The sequence below is a fragment of the Trachypithecus francoisi genome, unplaced genomic scaffold (assembly GCF_009764315.1).
Source record: "Trachypithecus francoisi isolate TF-2019V2 unplaced genomic scaffold, Tfra_2.0 Lachesis_group21, whole genome shotgun sequence".
Taxonomy (NCBI): Eukaryota; Metazoa; Chordata; class Mammalia; order Primates; family Cercopithecidae; genus Trachypithecus; species Trachypithecus francoisi.
In genome coordinates, this window is record NW_022681467.1 from 46,318,622 (window position 1) to 46,338,092 (window position 19,471).

The window sequence follows — 19,471 nt, forward strand, 5'->3', positions numbered from 1 at the left end:
TCCGGACAAAGGGTGAAGCAGGGACTCCTGAGTCTAAAGGGCAGGTCGGGGCCTGGGAGAGAAGGGGAAGCTGGCCTGGGGCGGAGATATTTTCCATTTCCCCTGGGCTCCTGCGTGGGACAGCTGCTGTCCATAGCCAGTTCAGCCGACCATGGGAGGAATCACATCCACTCGACAGGCAGGCAGTGATGGCGCTGGGATTTGAACATGGGGCTGATGGGCTCCAGGCGTGGCACCTGTCCCACTACACGGAAGCTCTGACTGCTGCAGCCTCCGTTATGGCCACATCTGCTCTCTAATTTCCCTTCCAGCTGGTTCCGCAAGCAGCAACTGTTCCAGACATCCCTGGAGGCTCCAAGGAGCTGACTCCTGATGAGGAAAAGGATCAGCCACAGACTCACTCTTCCTTCAGCCACTTCCAGACCCACGGGAGGCGTGGGTGTGTCCCAGACTACCTGGGAGTATCTGCTTTTGTCTTCATCCAGGGCAGGACCCTCTAGAGAAGGAGCCCTCAGAGAAGGGGAAAACCAAAAGAATTAAAAGTAAATTTCCAGCCGGGCGCGGTGGCTCATGCCTAGAATCCCAGCACTTTGGGAGGCCGAGGCAGGCGGATCAGGAGGTCAGGAGATGGAGACCATCCTGGCTAACATAGTGAAACCCCATCTCTACTAAAAAATACAAAAAAATTAGCTGGGCATGAGCCTGTAGTCCCAGCTACTCAGGAGGCTGAGGCAGGAGAATGGTGTAAACCCGGGAGGTGGAGCTTGCAGTGAGCCGAGATTGCACCACTGCACCATAAGCCTGGGCAACAGAGCGAGACTCCATCTCAAAAAAAAAAAAAAAAAAAAAAGTAAAAAAAAAAGTAAATTTCCAAATGGAAATAAATAAGCAGTCATAATTGGTCATATTGGTGAAATTCGGCACTAAGGGCCAGGCAATGGGCTGTGGGATAACGTCACTTGAGAGGAAAGGGCTGAGGTCCAGGAGGTTCAGGCAGGTGACACGACTCACCCAGAGCCACTGGCTGGAGAGTGGCAGGGCTAGGTTGGAGCCCAGGTGGTGGACTTCACAGGTGCAGCCGTGACCGCTGCCATCCCTCCCGTGGGGAGTTGTTGCAGACAGCAAGACACAGTGCCCTAAGCTATTTCTCCATCTGGTGTGCCTGGATGCCTCTGCCCACCCAGGACCCTCCTCTCAGGTGGCCCACCACTGCCCTTCCATCACAGTTCATACCTTCTCTCGTGGACCACAGGGGTATCCACTGGACCAGGACCCCATGGAGGATCCCAGTCCTGATCCCACCACTCTCTGGCCGTGGTGACAAGGGGGAAGTCAATTCTTTCCAAGCCTCAGCTTTCTCACCTGTACAATGGGAGTTTGTGCTGGACAAGAAGTTTTCAGGCCGGACACAGTGGCTCACGCCTGTAATCTCAACACTTTGGGAGGCCAAGGCAGGGGATCACTTGAGGTCAGGAGTTCGAGACCAGCCTGGCCAGCATGGTGAAACCTTGTCTCTACTAAAAATATAAAAATTACCCAGGTGTCATAGCGCATGCCTGTAGTCCCAGTTACTCTGGAGACTGAGGCCAGGAGAATCACTTGAATTGGGGAGGTGGAGGCTGCAGTGGGCCAAGATCTCACCACTGCACTCCAGCCCAGGTGACAGAGACTGTCTCAAAAAAAAAAAAAAAAGTTTTCAAACTGCTGACTGCACCTGTTTGTAGGCCCTGAGCTCAAGTGAGTGAGTCACATAGGTATTCACTGACGTGATTCTGCCTCCGAGGCCACATTTTCTCCAGTGCACCTCTATCTTTCAGCAAGTGACCTGAGGCTGGGACTCCCACATGCTGCCTCCCAGCACCTTACCCAGACCTACTGCTCGCTACAACGTGCTTAATGATTGTCAGGTGACTCACATACCCTGTTCTGTTCTGCTTCACAGTGTCTGCCAGCCTGTGGAGTATGGCACAGTGGCTAAGAGCCAGGGTCAGGCAGTGCAACTCCACCTCTCCAAGCCCCCAGTGCAGCATCTGATCAGAGGGAATAACTCCACCTGCCTCCCAGGGCTATTCTGTGAATAAAAATTAGGATAACACATGTGAAGGTCTTGGCGTGGTGAGCACATGACCCCAAGGTCAGCTCCCTAAAATGATGAAGTTCATATCACAAGAGGCCCCTAGAGATCAGGACAGCCTTTCGGTACCTTCCTATGGCAAACAAGCGGCTAGTTCTCTGCCACCTATTTTCTTCCCTTCATTAGGCAAAGCTGAGCTGGCAGAATAATGGCCACATCAGGATTTACTCTCCACTTTCTGGCTTCCCTAGACTGCTGCCAGCCATTTGTCTCACCATCCAAGACAACCCTGATCCCCATCCCCAGAAGGAAAACACCTCACCTGTCTCACCATTTGAGAGTGGCCGTCAACTTGAGCACATTATTAGATTTAATTGTATCTAATCTTTGAACACCTAATATATTACTTATTACTTTCTCTCTCTCTCTCTCTCTCTCTTTGAGACAGAGTTTCATTCTTATTCCCCAGGCTGGAGTACAATGGCATGGTCTCGGCTCACTGCAAACTCCGCCTCCCGGGTTTAAGTGATTCTCCTGCCTCAGCCTCCTGACTTGCTGGGATTACAGGCGCTCGCCACTACACCTGGCTAATTTCTGTATTTTTAGTAGAGATGGGGTTTCACCGTGTTGGTCAGGCTGGTCTCGAACTCCTGACTTCATGTGATCCACCTGCCTCGGCCTCCCAAAGTGCTGGGACTACAGGCGTGAGCTACCACACCTGGTTCCAATATATTACTTTCAATGACAAAAACTGCAATTACTTTTGCACCAACCTAATATTTAAGGTAGGACACCGTGAAGCCCAGTGAGATCTCTGTGGTGGACAGTGTGGCTGCTAGGCGGTGAGCTCTCCCGCCTGTCTGTGTGCCACTCCTGAGAGCTGGGTCAGCGGTCGTGCTGTTGGCTTTGCTCTGACCTCGAGTCTGTTTCTTCTCCATGTGCATGTGCAGCTGCTGCCTGGAGTGGAAATCTCCACTGAGGGACAGACCTTCTTTCAAGGCTCACACCAGGCAGGATCCCACAGGAAGCGGGCTGGCTGAGTCAGGAAGGTTGTGTGCCTGAGTTCCCGTGTGACATTGGGCAAATCACTCAACGCTCAGAGTGCGCTTTTCTATCTCCATCTGCTTGGAGCAGGAATTGTGAAGAGTTTTGGCTCAGGTTCCAACGCCAAGGTGGGAGATATTGGTTGCTTTGGGTATAGTGTTGAGATAGAGTCTGAGGCTGTGTTTGGGCTCACTAGGAAAGGGTGCTGTGTCTGCCACGAAGTGAAAAAGAGCGGGGAAAGAAGAAATCCGGCTGGGCATGGTGGCTCACGCCTGTAATCCCAACACTTTGGGACGCCGGGACAGGAGGATCACCTGAGGTTAGGAGTTTAAGACCAGCCTGGCCAACATGGCAAAAACCCGTCTCTACTAAAAATACAAAAGTTAGTCAGGCATGGTGGTGCATGCCTGTAATCCCAGCTATTTGGGAGGCTGAGGCAGGAGAATCACTTGAACCCGGGGGTTGCAGTGAGCCGAGATCATGCCACTGCACTCCAGCCTGGGTAACAGAGCGAGACCCTGTCTCAAAACAAAAAACAAAACAAACAAATAAAACCCATGGTACTGGCTGGGTGCAGTGGCTCACACCTGTAATCCCAGCCCTTTGGAAGGCCGAGGCAGGAGGATCACTTGAGCCCTAGAGTTGAAGATCAGCTTGAGCAACATGGCAAAACCCCGACACTACTAAAAATACAAAAAAATACAAAAAAAAAAAAAAGCTGGTTGTGGTGATGTGTGATTGTGGTCCCAGCTACTCAGGAGGCTGAGGCAAGAAGATTGCTGGAGTCTAGGCCTGCCTGGCTGACTTGGCTCTACCTTGGCTCAGACACCCCTTTTCTTTTTGTTTGAGACGGAGTCTTGCCCTGTCACCCAGGCTGTAGAGAAACGGCATGATCTCAGCGCTCCGCAACCTCTGCCTCCTGGGTTCAAGCAATTCTCCTGCCTTGGCCTCCTGAGTAGCTGGGATGGCAGGCGCACACCACCACACCAGGCTAATTTTTTGTATCTTTAATAGAGATGGGGTTTCCTCATGTTGGCCAGGCTGGTCTCTAACTCCTGACCTCGTGATCTACCTGCCTTGGCCTCCCAAAGTGCTGGGACTACAGGCGTGAGCCACCGCGCCTGCCGGGCGGGTTTCTTATGGTGAATGATCCCACAGCACTGTTCAGTGCACATAGTTACATGGAGTGGAACACAGACAGTCACCTCCACATTCTTTTGGCCACCATGACTGGTTCAGCCAAGGAACCTCCTCCAAGCCAGGTGAAGGAAAATCAGCCCTAAATCCCCCATCTCCACACACCTCACTGTATCTGGCTATACCTAAAGCCAAACCGAATACCAGATGTCTAAATTTTATAAGCCAGTAAATTCCCGTCTTGGCTTAAGCTGGTATAAATCAGGGTCTCATCCCTTGTAATGCTGAGTCCCAAGGCCCAGATTCTGGGCCTTTCATTTTTCCATTCAGGCCCCAGAATGGAGACCAAGGAAGGGTTTATTAACATGACAGTGAATATCTAGGGCCTTATACACATTTTTCTTCAATTCAGCTAAGACAAGAGGCCTAGAATACAGAGAAAGGACACCCTCTTTTCTTTCCCTTTCCCTTTTCTTTTCTTGACAGAATCTTGCTCTGTCGCCCAGGCTGGAGTGCAGTGGCGCAATCTTGGCTCACTGCAAGCTCCGCCTCCCAGGTTCATGCCATTCTCCTGCCTCAGCCTCCCAAGTAGCTGGGATTACAGGCACCCGCCACCACACCCAGCTAATTTTTGTATTTTTAGTAGAGACGGGGTTTTGCCTGTTGGCCAGGCTGGTCTCAAATTCCTGACCACAGGTGATCCACCTGCCTCAACTTCTGAAGGTGCTGGGATTACAGTCATGAGCCACTGCACCCAGCCAGGACACCCATTTCTTTGTTTTCTTGTATGTTTGCTTGCTTTTTTTTTTTTTTTTTTTTTTTAAGACAGCGTCTCACTCTTGCCCAGGCTGGAGTGCAGTGGTGCCATCTCAGCTCACCGCAACCTCTGCTGGGTTCAAGCGATTCTCCCTCCTCAGCCTCCCAAGTAGCTGGGACTACAGGCGCGTGCCACCATGCCTGGCTAATTTTTGTATTTTTTGTAGCAATGGGTTTTCGCCATGTTGGCCAGGCTGGTCTCGAACTCCTGGCCTCAAGTGATCCACCCACCTCAGCCTCCCAAAGTGCTGGGATTACAGGCATGAGTCACCACACCCAGCCTTGGACACCCATTTCTTCGAACCTAGGAAGAAACATCTTAGGAGCATGATCCCTCCTGGGGAGCTATCTTATGGTCTTATGTGATCAGGTGACCTCTCCTTTGGGTGAGTGGAGGCGAGGTATCTGGAGTGTTCTTCTATCCCTCCTAACCTCCCCTCCAAACAAAGCTTTCCTGAAAGCCTTGTCCTTAGTTTCCTGGACTCTGAACCTAGCTTGGCTAAATTTTCTTTTAAAGCATCAACATAAATCATGAATACCTTGGGAAGGGAACATTAACCATCAGCCGGCAAAGTTAAAATTCTCCTCCAGCCCACTTAAATGGACTGAAACCTCCACCCCATCCCCCAAGGAGCCTTTCTGGCCTTGTCCCTGAACATTTCAAAATCGAGGTTCTGCTTTAAGTTCTTTTTTTTTTTTTGAGACGGAGTCTTGCTCTGTCGCCCAGGCTGGAGTGCAGTGGCCGGATCTCAGCTCACTGCAAGCTCCGCCTCCCGGGTTCACGCCATTCTCCTGCCTCAGCCTCCGGAGTAGCTGGGACTACAGGTGCCCGCCACCTCGCCCGGCTAGTTTTTTGTATTTTTTAATAGAGACGGGGTTTCACTGTGTTAGCCAGGATGGTCTCGATCTCCTGACCTCGTGATCCGCCCATCTCGGCCTCCCAAAGTGCTGGGATTACAGGCTTGAGCCACCGCACCCGGCCTGCTTTAAGTTCTTAACACACCCTCGCCGCAGCTCAGCTCACTGTGCGGCCGCTGCACAGAGAGGGGAGGGCAGGGGCCATGATACTGAACTCACAGCTCTGGGCATTTCTGAAGTCTGGCTTGAAGCTTTTTCTATAGCAAATTGTTTTCTTCCCTCCTTCAGGAAACTGAAAGGTCACACAGCAGCTGTGGGAGTCAGAGGAGCAAAGGCTTTGGGATCACATAGACCTGGGACACATGCTTGCTTTGTGATTATGGGTAAGGTCCGTAACCTCTCTGAGCTTCCATTTCCCTTTCTGAGGAAAGGGGATACTAATACCGCCCACTGTGAGGGCTGTTTTTGAGATTCAATGCTGCTGTGACTAGCATCTGCCTGACTAGCAGAGGGTAGTCACAGTGTCAGGGTCCACGGCCCTCTCATGAAACTGGGGCAGGGGGTGGGAAGAGTGTTTGGGACACCCTGGGAACCTCAGCATCATTCTGCCATGGGAGTGTGACCTGCTGTCCCCGGCTGCCCTCAGTCTGAGGCTTGCTCTGCCAGCCCAGGGAGAACTGTCCACTCATCCTCCTGGCAGAGACAGATCTCTTTCTCTCCTGTGCACAGGTGGGGAAACTAACTCTGCCCAGGCCCGAGTCTGCTGACGGAGGCACCTGGCCACCTGTATCCTGGTTCTCAGCTCTGAGCCCAGCAGGAAAGAGAGGAGGACATTCCTAATGGGAGACACAGTGCCCTTCCTCCTCCTGACCCTGCTGCTCCCACCACTGTGGTCCCTGGTGGTGCCAACCACTCAGGCTCCAGAAGCTGCTTCCCGTGAACAGGCAAAGCTGCTTCCTGCAGAGGCCCCAGCCTTTGCACTTCATCCTCAGAGAATCCGATTCACCCTCCTCAGTGCGGTTCCTCTCCCACACACACCCACCCAGCAATCCAGACTCAGAGAATGGAGTGCCTCAAATTAGGGGAAATGGCCAGGCACAGTGGCTCACGCCTCTAATCCCAGCACTTTGGGAGGCCGAGGCGGGCAGATCCCTTGAGGTCAGGAGTTCAAGACCAGCCTGGCCAACATGCAAAACCCCATCTCCACTAAAAATATAAAAATTAGCTGGGTGTGGTAGTGGGCGCCTATAATCCCAGCTACTTGGGAGGCTGAGGCATGAGAATCACTTGAACACGGGTGGTGGAGTTGCAGTGAGCCAAGATCAAGCCACTGCCCTCCAGCCTGGGCGACAGAGAATCCATCTCAAAAAAAAAAAAAAATTCAGGAGATGATGAGGCTGCAAACACACATGCACACACCACACACAGCTCACGCATGCACTTGACATGCATTCACATGCACACATGCACATATGTGTTCACATGTGCACACACAGCACCTGCTCACATGCACACACAGGACAGTCACACACACACGTGCACACGTATGCTCACATATACATAATACACATATGCACACAGCACACACATCCGCATATGCATGCTCACATGTGCACACACATGCACACGTGTGCTCATATATGCACACATGGCGCACACTCACACGCTCACACATGCACATACACACTCCCCTCTTCACCCAGCCACCCTACTCTTCCTACTAGATCCCCTTACCCAACCCTGGTTCAGGACCACCTCTCCCGAGCTCCGGGCTAGGTCAGGCCGCTCTCCTTATACCCTCATTACTCTTAGGTTTTTTCTTCAGCACTTTTACCACGATTGTGACTAATCACGTGTGTGATCATTTTGGTAACAGGTAATATTAATAGCTCGAACAATATTACCGAGCTTTCCTCTTTGGCCTTTCTGGGTAAGTAGCCCTTCCCCTCTCAAGCCTGAGGCACCTGGCTACCTGGGAAATATTTGAATTTGTACAGAAGGAATAAAGAGGACCATGGCAGATCTAGTTCCTGATCATCAACATAGACTTTGCTACGAGACAGTAGGGTTAGAAGCCACCGCTGTGCACTGACCCTCTGGGGGCTTGGGAGGAAGGGGTTCTGAGACCACCCTCCAGCAGCTTAGCGGTGGGGCCTCTGGAGGTGCAGCAAGTGGAGAGGAAGGAAGCCCTGGTGTTTTGCTTTCCTTGGCTGCACTGGCTCCTCTCCGGGCCAGGATGGGCTCAAGGCATTCTTGCTCAGTAGGTGACACCTCGTTAAGGTGAGGGGCAGAGGGACCTGCAGAAGGCTCTGGGAGTAGATGGCCCAGGTAAGGGTCAGACGCAGTAGAGAGTAGATTCAGAAATGCTCTGGGAAAAAAAATGGCTGTAATCCCAGTACTGTGGGAGGCCAAGGCAGGTGGATCACCTGAGGTCAGGAGTTGGAGACCAGCCTGGCCAACATGGTGAAACCCCGTCTCTACTAAAAATACAAAAATTAGCCGGGCATGGTGGCGGGCACCTGTAATCCCAGCTAGTCAGGAGGCTGAGGCAAGAGAATCACTTGAACCCGGGAGGCAGAGGTTGCAGTGAGCCGAGATCGCACCATTGCGCTCCAGCCTGGGCAACAAGAGCAGAAACTCCGTCTCAAAAAAAAAAAAAGAAGAGAGGGCTCTGAGCCAAGGTAGGGCCAAGTCAGCCAGGCAGGCCTAGGCCCAGAGCATGAGTTTTACCAGCTACTGGTTTCAGCCAAAATGCCAGAAAGTCAAACAGCAATCCTGGGCATCAGACATGGCTAGAAACCCAAACCCCTCTCCTCCTGGGAAGTCTCGTCATCAACAACCGGACACCCCCACCCCCAACCACCCAGTGCCAGCTTAGAGAAAAGCTGGGAGGAGCAGAAGGAAATTTGAGACCAAGCATTACCAAAGGCCTCTAAAGTACTGAATCAGATTAAATTAAATCTAGTTTTTTTCCTTGTTGCCCTATGAGTAGGCTTTGTGAGAAATACCAGATCAGTTGCAGGAAATAAAGAAAGACATGTTCTCTGCAGACCCACGTGGCAGGTGAGTAAATGTACAGCACAGGTATCTGTCACCAGCAGTGCACTCCCCTGGGCAGGCACCACACCATCCCGTGGAGCATTGTGTCTGGCACATAGTAGGCGCTCAGTAAACACCCATGAAGTGAGGCTAATGTGTGATTAAATTCCAGCCCTGCATGGCAGCAGACAGGTGGCTGGTCTCTGGGACTGGGGAAGAACAAGGCTCTGGCTTCCTCTGGGAGGATAGGTTTTAAGTCAGATCTGACTGGGTTCAAACTTTGGCTTGGCCTTGTGGTGGGCAGTTTCTAGCATGGCCCCCAGTGATCCCACCTCCTGGCATGAGTGTGGGTGGACACTTCTGTTATTTACTTATTTGATTTATTTTGAGACAGAGTCTTACCCTGACTCCCAGGCTGGAGTGCAGTGGTGCGATCTCTGCTCGCTGCAACCTCCACCTCCTGGCTTCAAGTGATTCTCCTGCCTCAGCCTCCCGAGTAGCTGGGACTAAAGGCGTGCACCACCATGCCTGGCTAATTTTTGTGTTTTTAGTTGTCTAGGGTTTATTTTAGTTGTATTTTAGTTGTTTAGGGTCATGTTTAGTTGTATTTTAGTTGTTTAGGGTTTCACCGTGTTGGCCAGGCTGGTCTCAAACTCCTGACCTCACGTGATCCACCTGTGTCAGCCTCCCACAGTGCTCAGATTACAGGCATGAACCACCGTGCCTGGCCATGGGTGGACACTTCTAATGAACAGAATATGGCAGAAGGGACAGGATGTCACCTCCGAGATTAGGTTATAAAAGACAGTGACTTCCACCTCTCTCTCTTTCTCCCTCTCTCTCATGTGAGCGTACACACACACACACACACACACACACTTCTTGGCTTTCTTGCTTTGACACAGCAAGCTGCCATGCTGGAGATACCCACATAGAAAAGAACTGAAGTCAGTCTCCAGCCACTAATAGATAACTAATAGCAATAGATAACTAATACAGCCACTTATTAGCTCTGCCCTCAGACCAGTTCTTAACCTGTATGTGCATACCCTCATCTGAAAATGGGCATAATAGCACATCCCCACCATGCAGGTTAATTGTGAGGACCACAAAAATGAATGGATGGGTAGATGGGTAGATGGATGGAAGGATAGTTGGGTAGGTGAACAGATGAATAGGTGGGTGAATGAATGGGTGGGTGGATGGATGTATGGATGGATGGATGGATAGATGGATGGATAGATGGATGGATGGACGGATGGGTGGATGGATGAATGTGTGAGTGGGTGGGTGGGTAAATTGGTGGATGGATAAATGGATGGGTGGAAGGAAGAAAAGATGGATGGATGGATGGATGGATGGATGGATGGACAGGTGGATGAGTAGATGATTAGGTGGATGGGTGGGTGGATGGACGGATGGGTAGGTGGGTGGGTGGGCGACTGGATGGATGGATGGATGGATGGATGGAACTACTGACTGCAGCTATGTGAATATCACAGAATCAGGAAGTGAAGCCCAATCAGCAAGTCCCAATGGGGCTGTGAATAACCCTCACTGAGCAGCTGTCACAAGGCCAAGCACCTGGCTGTCCCCCTAGGAAAGCCCCTCACCAAGGTGAAGCCCTACCTCCATCCTCTTTACCCCAGTCAGTTCCTCCTGGGGTTCCAAAGGACCAGTGTGCTTAGAGCTACCTCTGGTCAGAAGCCAGCAGAGTCCTGCAGTAAAAGGGGTTGGAGCCCCCTGCTGAGCTCAGTACTGAAGAGGAGTCATGGCCAGGCAACCTAGCACCCTCTACCCTCCACTGGGCAACCCCCAGGCCACATTCTGCCATCCTTTTCTCGTTGATTATGTTCCCCAGGAGGCTGCTCTTGCCCAAAAGCTGGCCCAGTTTGGCACCACAGAGACAAACAAACCAACAGCTATAGCATCTGGTAGCCCCAGTAACTGACTCTTGTGGGAAGACTGCGGCCAGCTGGCCCGAGTCCCACAGCCTGACTACAGCTCCATCAGTGGCCAGTCCTGGGGAGCAACAAGGACACAGGGGAAGGGTCAGGCCCCAGCTCTCATGCTGTAACAGATGCCAGACTCCAAGTTAGGAGAATGGACTTTCCACCGGGATGCATGTCACAGTGCCCGGAACCCTAACAGACATGCATCAGACTTGACACCTTCCCCACCCAGCAACCCAGGCTTGGCTGCCCATAGGGGTGCACACCTGTCCTCCCATCTCCTCCTTGTGTGGAGCCATGTGGGCAGAAGGGGATGTGAAGACAGATCCTCGATGTCCACAGGTGCAGGGACTGCTTGCCAGCCCATGGCAACTCATCTGTAGCGCATAGAGATTTGGGGGTAAGCCCAGTGATGTGGAGTATGTGGGCTGCCCAAGCTGGGTGGCAACCAACCTCAGCATTGAATGTACTGAGAACCGGACCGGTGGATGTCCCCACTGCCCTGAGGCAGGTCCAGGAGAAGGCTCCTACTTGCTGTGCAGAGGGCAAGGTAAGTCTTGTCCTTGATCTACAGCCAGAAGACAGCAGGGCTGCTTCTCTCCGCATCCCAGCCTCCACTGTTCTCTAGGTACCATCACCTCCATGACAACTGCAGTTAACATTTAGCGAAGACCCCTAGGTGCCATGCACCCCTGCGATGCCCACAGATGTCTCTGAGGTGGGCCCTGTAATGGTCCCTATGTCAGGGAGGGACTGTCCCAGGCCCAGCTGGTCAGTGAGGGAGGCAGGATTTGAACCCAGGCAGCCTGGCTTTGGGGCACTGCTCTCTGCCACGTGGCTAGTTCCTACACCCTTGCCAGCGACCCCCTGCAAAGGTAGGCAACCTGGCTTTGTCCTTCAGGAGCCCCTGATCTCTCTCAGGGGCCTCCAATCCACCCACTGGCTCTCCCTGCTGACAGAGCAACTATTTTCTGGCCCCAAAGCCCCAGTCTCTGGAAATGACCTTCCTTCCTTCTCCAGCTCATGGCTGTGAGAGGCTCCTAACTGCACCCACCCCCGATCCGCCAAAGCCAGTTACTCCACGTCCAAGACACAGGCATGTTAAAATGTAAACTGCCATTCATCATCTGGCAGCGTGACTGTTTGCCTCCATCAGGCCCCAGTCTGGCCTCACCACGCCTCCACGCTCTCCTCAGCGTCAAAGAAACAGCCTTGTCCTGCCAGGGCCTTCGCCAGGCCTGGCCCGAGAAGTCAGGACTCCCTGACCCGATGGAGCGAATCGTTGTGAGCATTTATTTAATAGCATTATCTTGATGATGAATAAATCACACCTTCATGAACCATTTTTCCATTTGTAGCACCAAGTCAAGACTCCCAAAATGTTACCAGATGTCAGGCATGAAGAATACACTCCTGGCAAGCTCTGCCATGCATGGGAGTCACACCGCTTTCGACCCACAGGAGAGCCGGCCATGAGCAGTCCAAGGCAGGAGCAGAACTCCATGTTGGCCATTATAAAGACAAGATTCCTTTTCCCCTGCTTTTTATGGCCTCTCTGGGGAAGATGTGTCTGGAAGGAGGTGTGGGCCAGGAAAGAGCATATCTCTGATGCCTGGGATTCCGGGACAGAATGTGCAGCCGACTCTAAGCTCTTGGGACGGGATTGGAGGGTCTCAAAACCTTGCCAGCTTTGGAGTCAGAGAGAAAAGAGTCCCAACCCCAGATTTACCATTTGCTAACATGTGTGACCTTGGGCAAATCAGCTCACCTCTGTGGCCCTCGACAGAGATAATCCTGGTACCTACTTCACAGAGTCATGGAGAGGATTAAATGGGAAGAGGAATAAAAGGAGTTTGGAGGAGTGCCCAGCACATAGTGTGCATTGAGCAAATCCTGTAGTAAGAGGAGTATTCATCATAGCTACTATTGATTAGGTGGTGGTGTCAGTTGAACAGTGTTCCCCCAAAATTCATGTCCACCCAGAGACACAGAATGTGACCATTTGTGGAAACAGGGTCTTTGCAAATCTAAGCAGTTAAGATGAGGTCATACTAGATTAGGGTAGGCCCTAAGTCTAATGACTGGTGTCCTTATTAGAAGAGGATAGGGGCTGGGCACAGTGGCTCACACTTGTAATCCCAGTGCTTTAGGAGGCTGAGACAGGGAGATAGCTTGAGCCCAGAAGTTCAAGATCAGCCTGGACAACATAGTGAGACCCATCCAGTCTCTAAAAAAGAAACTAAAAGCCAGGTGCAGTGGCTTGCACCTGTAATCCTAGCACTTTGGGAGCACTGAGGCAGGAGGATCGCTTGAGGCCAGGAGTTCAAGACCAGCCTGGGCAACATAGCAAGACCCCATCTCTATTAAAAAGTAAATAAATAATAAATAAAATTAAATTTTAAAAAATGTTTTTTAATTAGCCAGCCATGGTGGGAGGATTGCTTGAGCCTGGGAGTTTGAGGCTGCAGTGAACTATGATCAGGCCACTGCACTCCTGCTTGAGCAACAGAGTGAGATCCTATCTAAAAAAAGCCGGGACACACAGGAAGTGGTGGGTAAAGATGGTGCAGCTACAAGCTGAGGAGCAACAAGCATCCCTGACCACTGGCAGAAGCTAAGACACAAGAAAGGATTCTTCCTTAGAGTCTTCAGAGGGAAAGTGGTCCTACCCACACCCTGATTTCAAACTTCTAGCATCCAGAACTGTGAAAGAACAAGCTTCTGTTGTTTGAAGCCACCCAGTTGGAGGCGCTTCATTACAGCAGTCCTAGGAAGCTAATGCAGGTGGTTACTATGCACTAGGTTCCCTGCATTATAAATGCATCATATGTGTGAATTCACCTAAATCCTCACAACTGTAAGAGGAAACCACCACTATTACTATACCATTTTACAGAGGGAGTGATCAAGACTCAGAGAAGTTAAGGGACTCATAGCTGGATCTAGATTTGAATTTGGTCTACCTGGTCTAAAGCCTGCTTTTAAGGGCCAACTCTGTGCCAAGTGCTAGAGCCACTTCCTTGCTCAGTCCTCACCGACCACACTGTGCTACCTTTATTCACATTTTGCAGTTGAGGAAACAGGTTCAGGCAGGTGTGTCCAAGGCCACCCTATTTAGGGACTGACAAGGGCAGGTTCATCTGACTCCAGTGCCAACGTCCATGCTGTTGACCAGACCATCCCTGCCAACTTCCCAATATGAATGCTTTGAGTGGCTCTCAGCCCCCAGGCAGTGGAACACCAGCACACCAGTGCCTGGAGGGCAGCAGCTGTCCAGCAAATGTCTGCTCTTTCACTTGTTCACTCATTCAGGGCAAGTCCAATGGCAGACGGGGCAGGAGATCCAGGGCCAGCATCGGTGGTGCAGGGAGCCCCTCTGGCCCCTTAAATATCCTCAGACAATCCCAGAAATCATTCCTGGATCTACCCTCTATGAGTTTGCTAGAATAGCTACTGCTGAACTGTAGGGTAGTGAGGGAGAGACACAAACACAGGCAAAACCACACAACAGCGAAGATTCCATCAGGGCAGGAATGTTTTTCCACCAGGAAACAAGAACCAGTTCATCTGAGTTTCTTCGCCTTTTGTCCCAAGATGCAAAAATGTCAAAAATGTGCAAGGGCTCTGGCCACAGATGGACACTGTATCTCACCCTCACGGGCTGCTTCCTGCATGGGGCTGAAGGTCAGGGTAAAGGTTACTGCCCTGAGAGTCAGGGGAAGTGGGTCTGCCTCCTGCTGTTGTCACGTCCTTGCCGTGGTGTGTGGGATAAGGCCCATCATCTCCCAGAATTAAGCTGTAGCTGACTATAAAACCAGAGGTTAGGGCTGGGTGTGGGGGCTCATGCCTGTAATCCCAGAACTTTGGGAGGTTAAGGCAGGAGGTTCACTTGAACCCAAGAGTTCAAGGCCATCCTGGGCAAAACAGCGAGACCCCATCTCTACTAAAAATACAAAAATTAGCCGGACATGGTGGTGCGCGCCTGTGGTCCCAGCTACTCTGGAGGCTGAGGTAGGAGGATCACTTGAGCCCAGGAGGTCAAGGCTGCAGTGAGCCGTGATCATGCCACTGTACTCCAGCCTGGGCCACAGAGCAATACTCTGTCTAAAAACAAAACAAAAAAGCCACAGGTGAGGTCACATCAGGCTTTTTCCCTTTATTCTCCCTAAGGGCTGCACCCTCTATCAGTGCCTCCTCCAGATTCTACCTTTTTTTTTGTTTTTTTTTTTTTTAGTAGAGGTCTTGCTTATACCCAGGCTGGTTTCAAACTCCTGGGCTCAAGCAATCCTCCTGCCTCAGTCTCACACCCAGCCCAGATTCTACTTCACACTTGGCCCTGTCCGTCAATCCATTTGCAGTCACTAAGCACCAGCTGCATGCACCACATCATGCCAATGTCTGGAAGGATGCCCACAACTATCAACATGGATAACTAATAATATCAACAAGACCACAGTGTAAACGTAAAGCAATATGTGCTTGGTCTCATTTAATTCTCACATCAAACCCGTGGGATACATATCATTAGCACCCTCATTTTCTAGAGAAAACTCAGTTCTGAGGGTGGATGATTTGCCGAGTTCCTGGGAATTCGGCCTAATTCGCTTCAGAGGTGGCTGCAACTGCCTGTGGCCCAGGCATTCCCATAGATGGGTCATTTTCTCACACCAGCTTGTATTTCTTGTGCCAGACACAGGGTCTAACCCCATTTGCATTATGTCTCTGAGACCTCACAAGACCTTCCCGTGAATTTGTTGCCATTACTATTATTCTTGTTTCCTTTAATTTTTTTTTTTGAGACGGAGTTCTGCTCTTGTTGCCCAGGCCTGGGTGCAGTGGCGCGATCTCAGCTCACTGCAACCTCTACCTCCCAGGTTCAAGTGATTCTCCTGCCTCAGCCTCCTGAGTAGCTGGGATCACAGGTTCGTGTCACCACGCCCGGCTAATTTTTGTGTTTTTAGTAGAAATGGGGTTTCACCATGTTGGTCAGGCTGGTCTCGAATGCCTGACCTCAGGTGATCCACCTGCCTCGGCCTCCCAAAGTGCTGGGATTACAGGCATGGGCTACTACACCTGGCTTTTTTTTTTTTCTTTTGAGACAGGGTCTCACTCTGTCACCCAGGCTGGGGTGCAGTGGGGCGATCTCAGCTCACTGCAACTTCTGCCTCCCTGGTTCAAGTGATTCTCCTGCCTCAGCCTCTTGAGTACCTGGAATTACAGGCACGTGCCACCACGTCCAGCTAAATTTTGTATTTTTAGTAGAGATGGGGTTTTACCATGTTGGCCAGGCTGGTCTCGAACTCTCGAACTCCTAACCTCAAGTGATGCACCCGTCCCGACCTCCCAAAGTGCTGGGATTACAGGCATGAGCCACCGTGCCTGGCCTTATTATTCGTCTTCTTAGTCTGCTTTCAGATGAGGACACAGAGCCACAGGAGTTACAAGGGTGGAGGTGCTGGGAAGTCAGGACCAAAATCAGCCTCCTGACTCCAGAACTCATTTTCTCAATCATCATGGGTTTTGCCCCCCAAGAAGAGAACCAACCACCATGGGTGCTAAACCAGTGGCCGATATAGCAAAGTGTGTTGGAGCAGAGATCCCAGCGGGCTTCCTAGAGGAAGAGGATTACAAAAAATTGGGCAGAGCCCATGTGGCACAGTACCGGTTTCCTCTCTCCAGGCCACATAAGGGCATTTGCCAGGAACCTGGGGGCTGGGTGACCTTGCCCCAGCCCTCTGAAACTCACCCCATAGCTCCTCACTCACCAGAGGGACACAGTAGGAATCTGTCCCACCTGGCTCAGAGAGGGCCTGCCCCCACCTCCCGCCCCACCCCACAGGCCTGTCTGCATGCCAGGCCAGAGCTGGCCACATGCCCACACATTTCTCCTCGTTCTACAGGCTCCAGGAAGGAAAGTCCAAGACCAAGGTTATTATAGGGGTCACATACCTTAAGAAGTGAGTGGAGGGGCTGGCACACAAGCCACAGGTTATTCAACACAGTGCTATTCGTGATCACCAAAGATCGGAACTGATCTCATGTCCATCAGCAGGGGATGGGACTAAGATATTTTGGCACAACCACATACGACTCAAGTGTCAAGGGAGGAAGAGTGGGGGAGTCTTGAATAAATAACAAAAGCTGGTGCTTACGCAGGACTTTGCACATGGTGGGGGCTGCTTGCAAGTGCTTTGCATGTTATTAACTCATTTAATCCTTACATCACCCCAGGAGGAGGAACCATTATTATCTCTTTAAAATGACACCTTTAAAATGACACCAGGTGGGAGGAGCACTTGAGTTCAGAAGTTCCAGACCAGCCAGGGCAACAAAGTGAGACCTCATCTCTACAAAAAATTCAAAAAATTAATCAGGCCTGGTGGTCCACACCTGTGGTACCAGCTGTTCAGGAGACTAAAGTGGGAGGATTGCTTGAGCCCAGGAATCTGAGGCTGCAGTGAGCCATGATTGCACCACTACACTCCAGCCTGGGTAACAAAGCAAGATCCTGTCTTAAAAAAAAAAAAAAAATATATATATATATATATATATACACATACACACACACACACAGAGAGAGAGAGACATATATATATATACACACATATATTTTAAAATATATATACCTCAAAAAATATTATATATATAATATTTTAAAATATATAAAATGAAGGTGCCACTTGGTTGAGTTTATGGTTAAAAAATAAATAAAATTTAAAAAAAGAAAAAAACAGAGGCACCAAGAAGTGAAGTTTCTTGAACCCAGGTTCATGGTCAACAAACAGTGGACTGGGCCAGGCACGGTGGCTCACACCTGTAATCCCAGCAATTTGGGAGGCAGAGGCTGGAGGATTGCTTGAGTTCAGGAGTTCGAGACCAGCCTGGGCAATATGGCAAAATCACATCTCCACTGGTCCGGTGGCCCACGCCTGTAATCCCAGCACTTTGGGAGGCGGAGGCAGGCAGATCACGAGGTCAGGAGATCGAGACCATCCTGACAAACACGGTGAAACCGCATATCTACTAAAAATACACACACACACACACACACACACACACACACAAAATTAGCCAGGCATGGTGGCGCTCGCCTGTAGTCCCAGCTACTTGGGAGGCTGAGGCAGGAGAATCGCTTGAACCCAGGAGGCAGAGGTTGCAGTGAGCCAAGATCGTGCCCCTGCAGTCCGGCCTGGGTGACAGAGTGAGACTCTGTCTCAACAACAACAACAACAACAACAACAACAACAGAAAATCATCTCTACTAAAAAACTGCAAAAATTAGCCAAGTGTGGTGGCACACATCTGTAGTCCCAGCTACCCGGGAGGCTGAGGTGGGAGGATCACCTGAGCTCGGGAGGTCAAAGCTGCAGTTAGCTGCACTCCGGCCTGGCAACCAGAGTGAGATCCTGTCTCAGAACAAACAGACAAACAAACAGTAGACCTGAAATTTGGTGCAAGCAGCAGGCGCCAGACCCGTGCTTGGTCCCATCCTCCCAGCATCTCTGTTTTGTCCTGGGTCGCTCTGCCAGGAGCTCCCTGGAACCTGGGAAGGAAGAGAAGAGTGCAGACAAACGTCAGCACTCCTCCCTCCACTGGCCTTGGGGAGCAGGTGTCATTAGAGGAGGCTCAACTGAAGCCTGCATCTGAAACAGAGTCTCATAACTCAGGCGCTGTGGTAGCCAACTTCTCTCTACAGTCAATTACGGCCAGCGGGGCCCACTGATTATTTTTATAGCCTTTCCTGGAGTCATGACAAGGAAAACTAAATGATCCACAGGACCCCTTTCATCACTAACAGCCGGGTTTCACGGTTGGGGGTGGAGGAAGGAAAGAAAAATCACTTTTTTCCCCACTTTGAGTTAATCAACAGAACTCAAGTCTGGGCAGCCAATATGTTGGTGTTGAGAAAAGCTGTTCTCAAGCAGAACTAATTGGCAACAGAAATGGAATTTTCTTCCCCACCTCCCTAAAAAATATAAACATGCTTTATCCCAGAGAATTACCCTTCAAAATAGGTATTGCAGACTTGTTGTGTGCAGCCGCCCGTGCGCAGCTGGTAATCTCATGCCGACCTGGCCAAAGGCTGCCTGTGCTGGTTACAGCTCAACCAGAGCAGTCTCTTTCACAATACAATGGTCACGAAGGTCAGTGGCCCAAACCAGCCCAGCCAGCCGGGAGTGGACACTTGCTTTCCTGATGCCCAGCACCTATCTCCTGCTCCTACGAACAGCCTTTGGCTTTTGTTAGGTCGGGGGGTGGAAGGGCACCCTGATTTGCAGGTACAAGTGTGAGTGGCATTGATACCCCCTCAGCTCCAGGGATAAGCTCTGACAGGCATAAGCCAAAGAACATACTCCAGGGAAATTTCAAGAAGGGGAATATAACATAACAAGAAACAATAGCTGGTACAGTGGCTCACACCTTCATCCCAGCACTCTGGGAGGCCAAGGTGGGTGAATCTATTTCAGCTTAGGAGTTTGAGACCAGCCTGATCAACAAAGTGAGACCCCAGCCTCTGCAAAAAATAAAAACTGACTGGGCGTGGTGGTGC

At 50.9% G+C, this 19,471-nt stretch overlaps 2 protein-coding genes across 7 annotated transcripts in view; one reads left to right on the top strand and one right to left on the bottom strand.

The window, feature by feature from the left end:
* RIPOR3 (RIPOR family member 3) overlaps positions 1-19,471 on the bottom strand; it is a 107,378-nt gene that overhangs the window by 77,930 nt on the left and 9,977 nt on the right. Inside the window, exon 1 of one of the 2 annotated variants that reach the window (XM_033186725.1) lies at positions 16,870-17,085. The exons of the other annotated variant lie outside the window; for it this stretch is intronic. The gene's annotated coding sequence lies outside the window, so the exon portion shown is untranslated. Of the gene's footprint in view, positions 1-16,869; positions 17,086-19,471 lie in introns of those variants that run through there. 2 annotated transcript variants of the gene reach the window in all.
* Positions 5,312-13,001, top strand: LOC117068921. 5 transcript variants are annotated; one of them, XR_004431309.1, is made up of 7 exons: positions 5,312-5,742; positions 6,218-6,312; positions 6,659-6,943; positions 7,806-7,991; positions 8,895-8,992; positions 11,263-11,470; positions 12,055-12,271. XR_004431309.1 is itself a non-coding variant. In XM_033186728.1 (3 exons), the coding sequence occupies exons 1-3, from the start codon at positions 8,967-8,969 to the stop codon at positions 12,657-12,659; spliced, it is 615 nt and encodes a 204-aa protein (XP_033042619.1). In that variant the 5' UTR covers positions 8,520-8,966; the 3' UTR covers positions 12,660-13,001. The 5 variants fall into 5 exon arrangements, 1 of the variants encoding a protein (XP_033042619.1); XR_004431310.1 differs by having other exon boundaries at positions 8,919-8,992; XR_004431308.1 differs by having other exon boundaries at positions 8,922-8,992.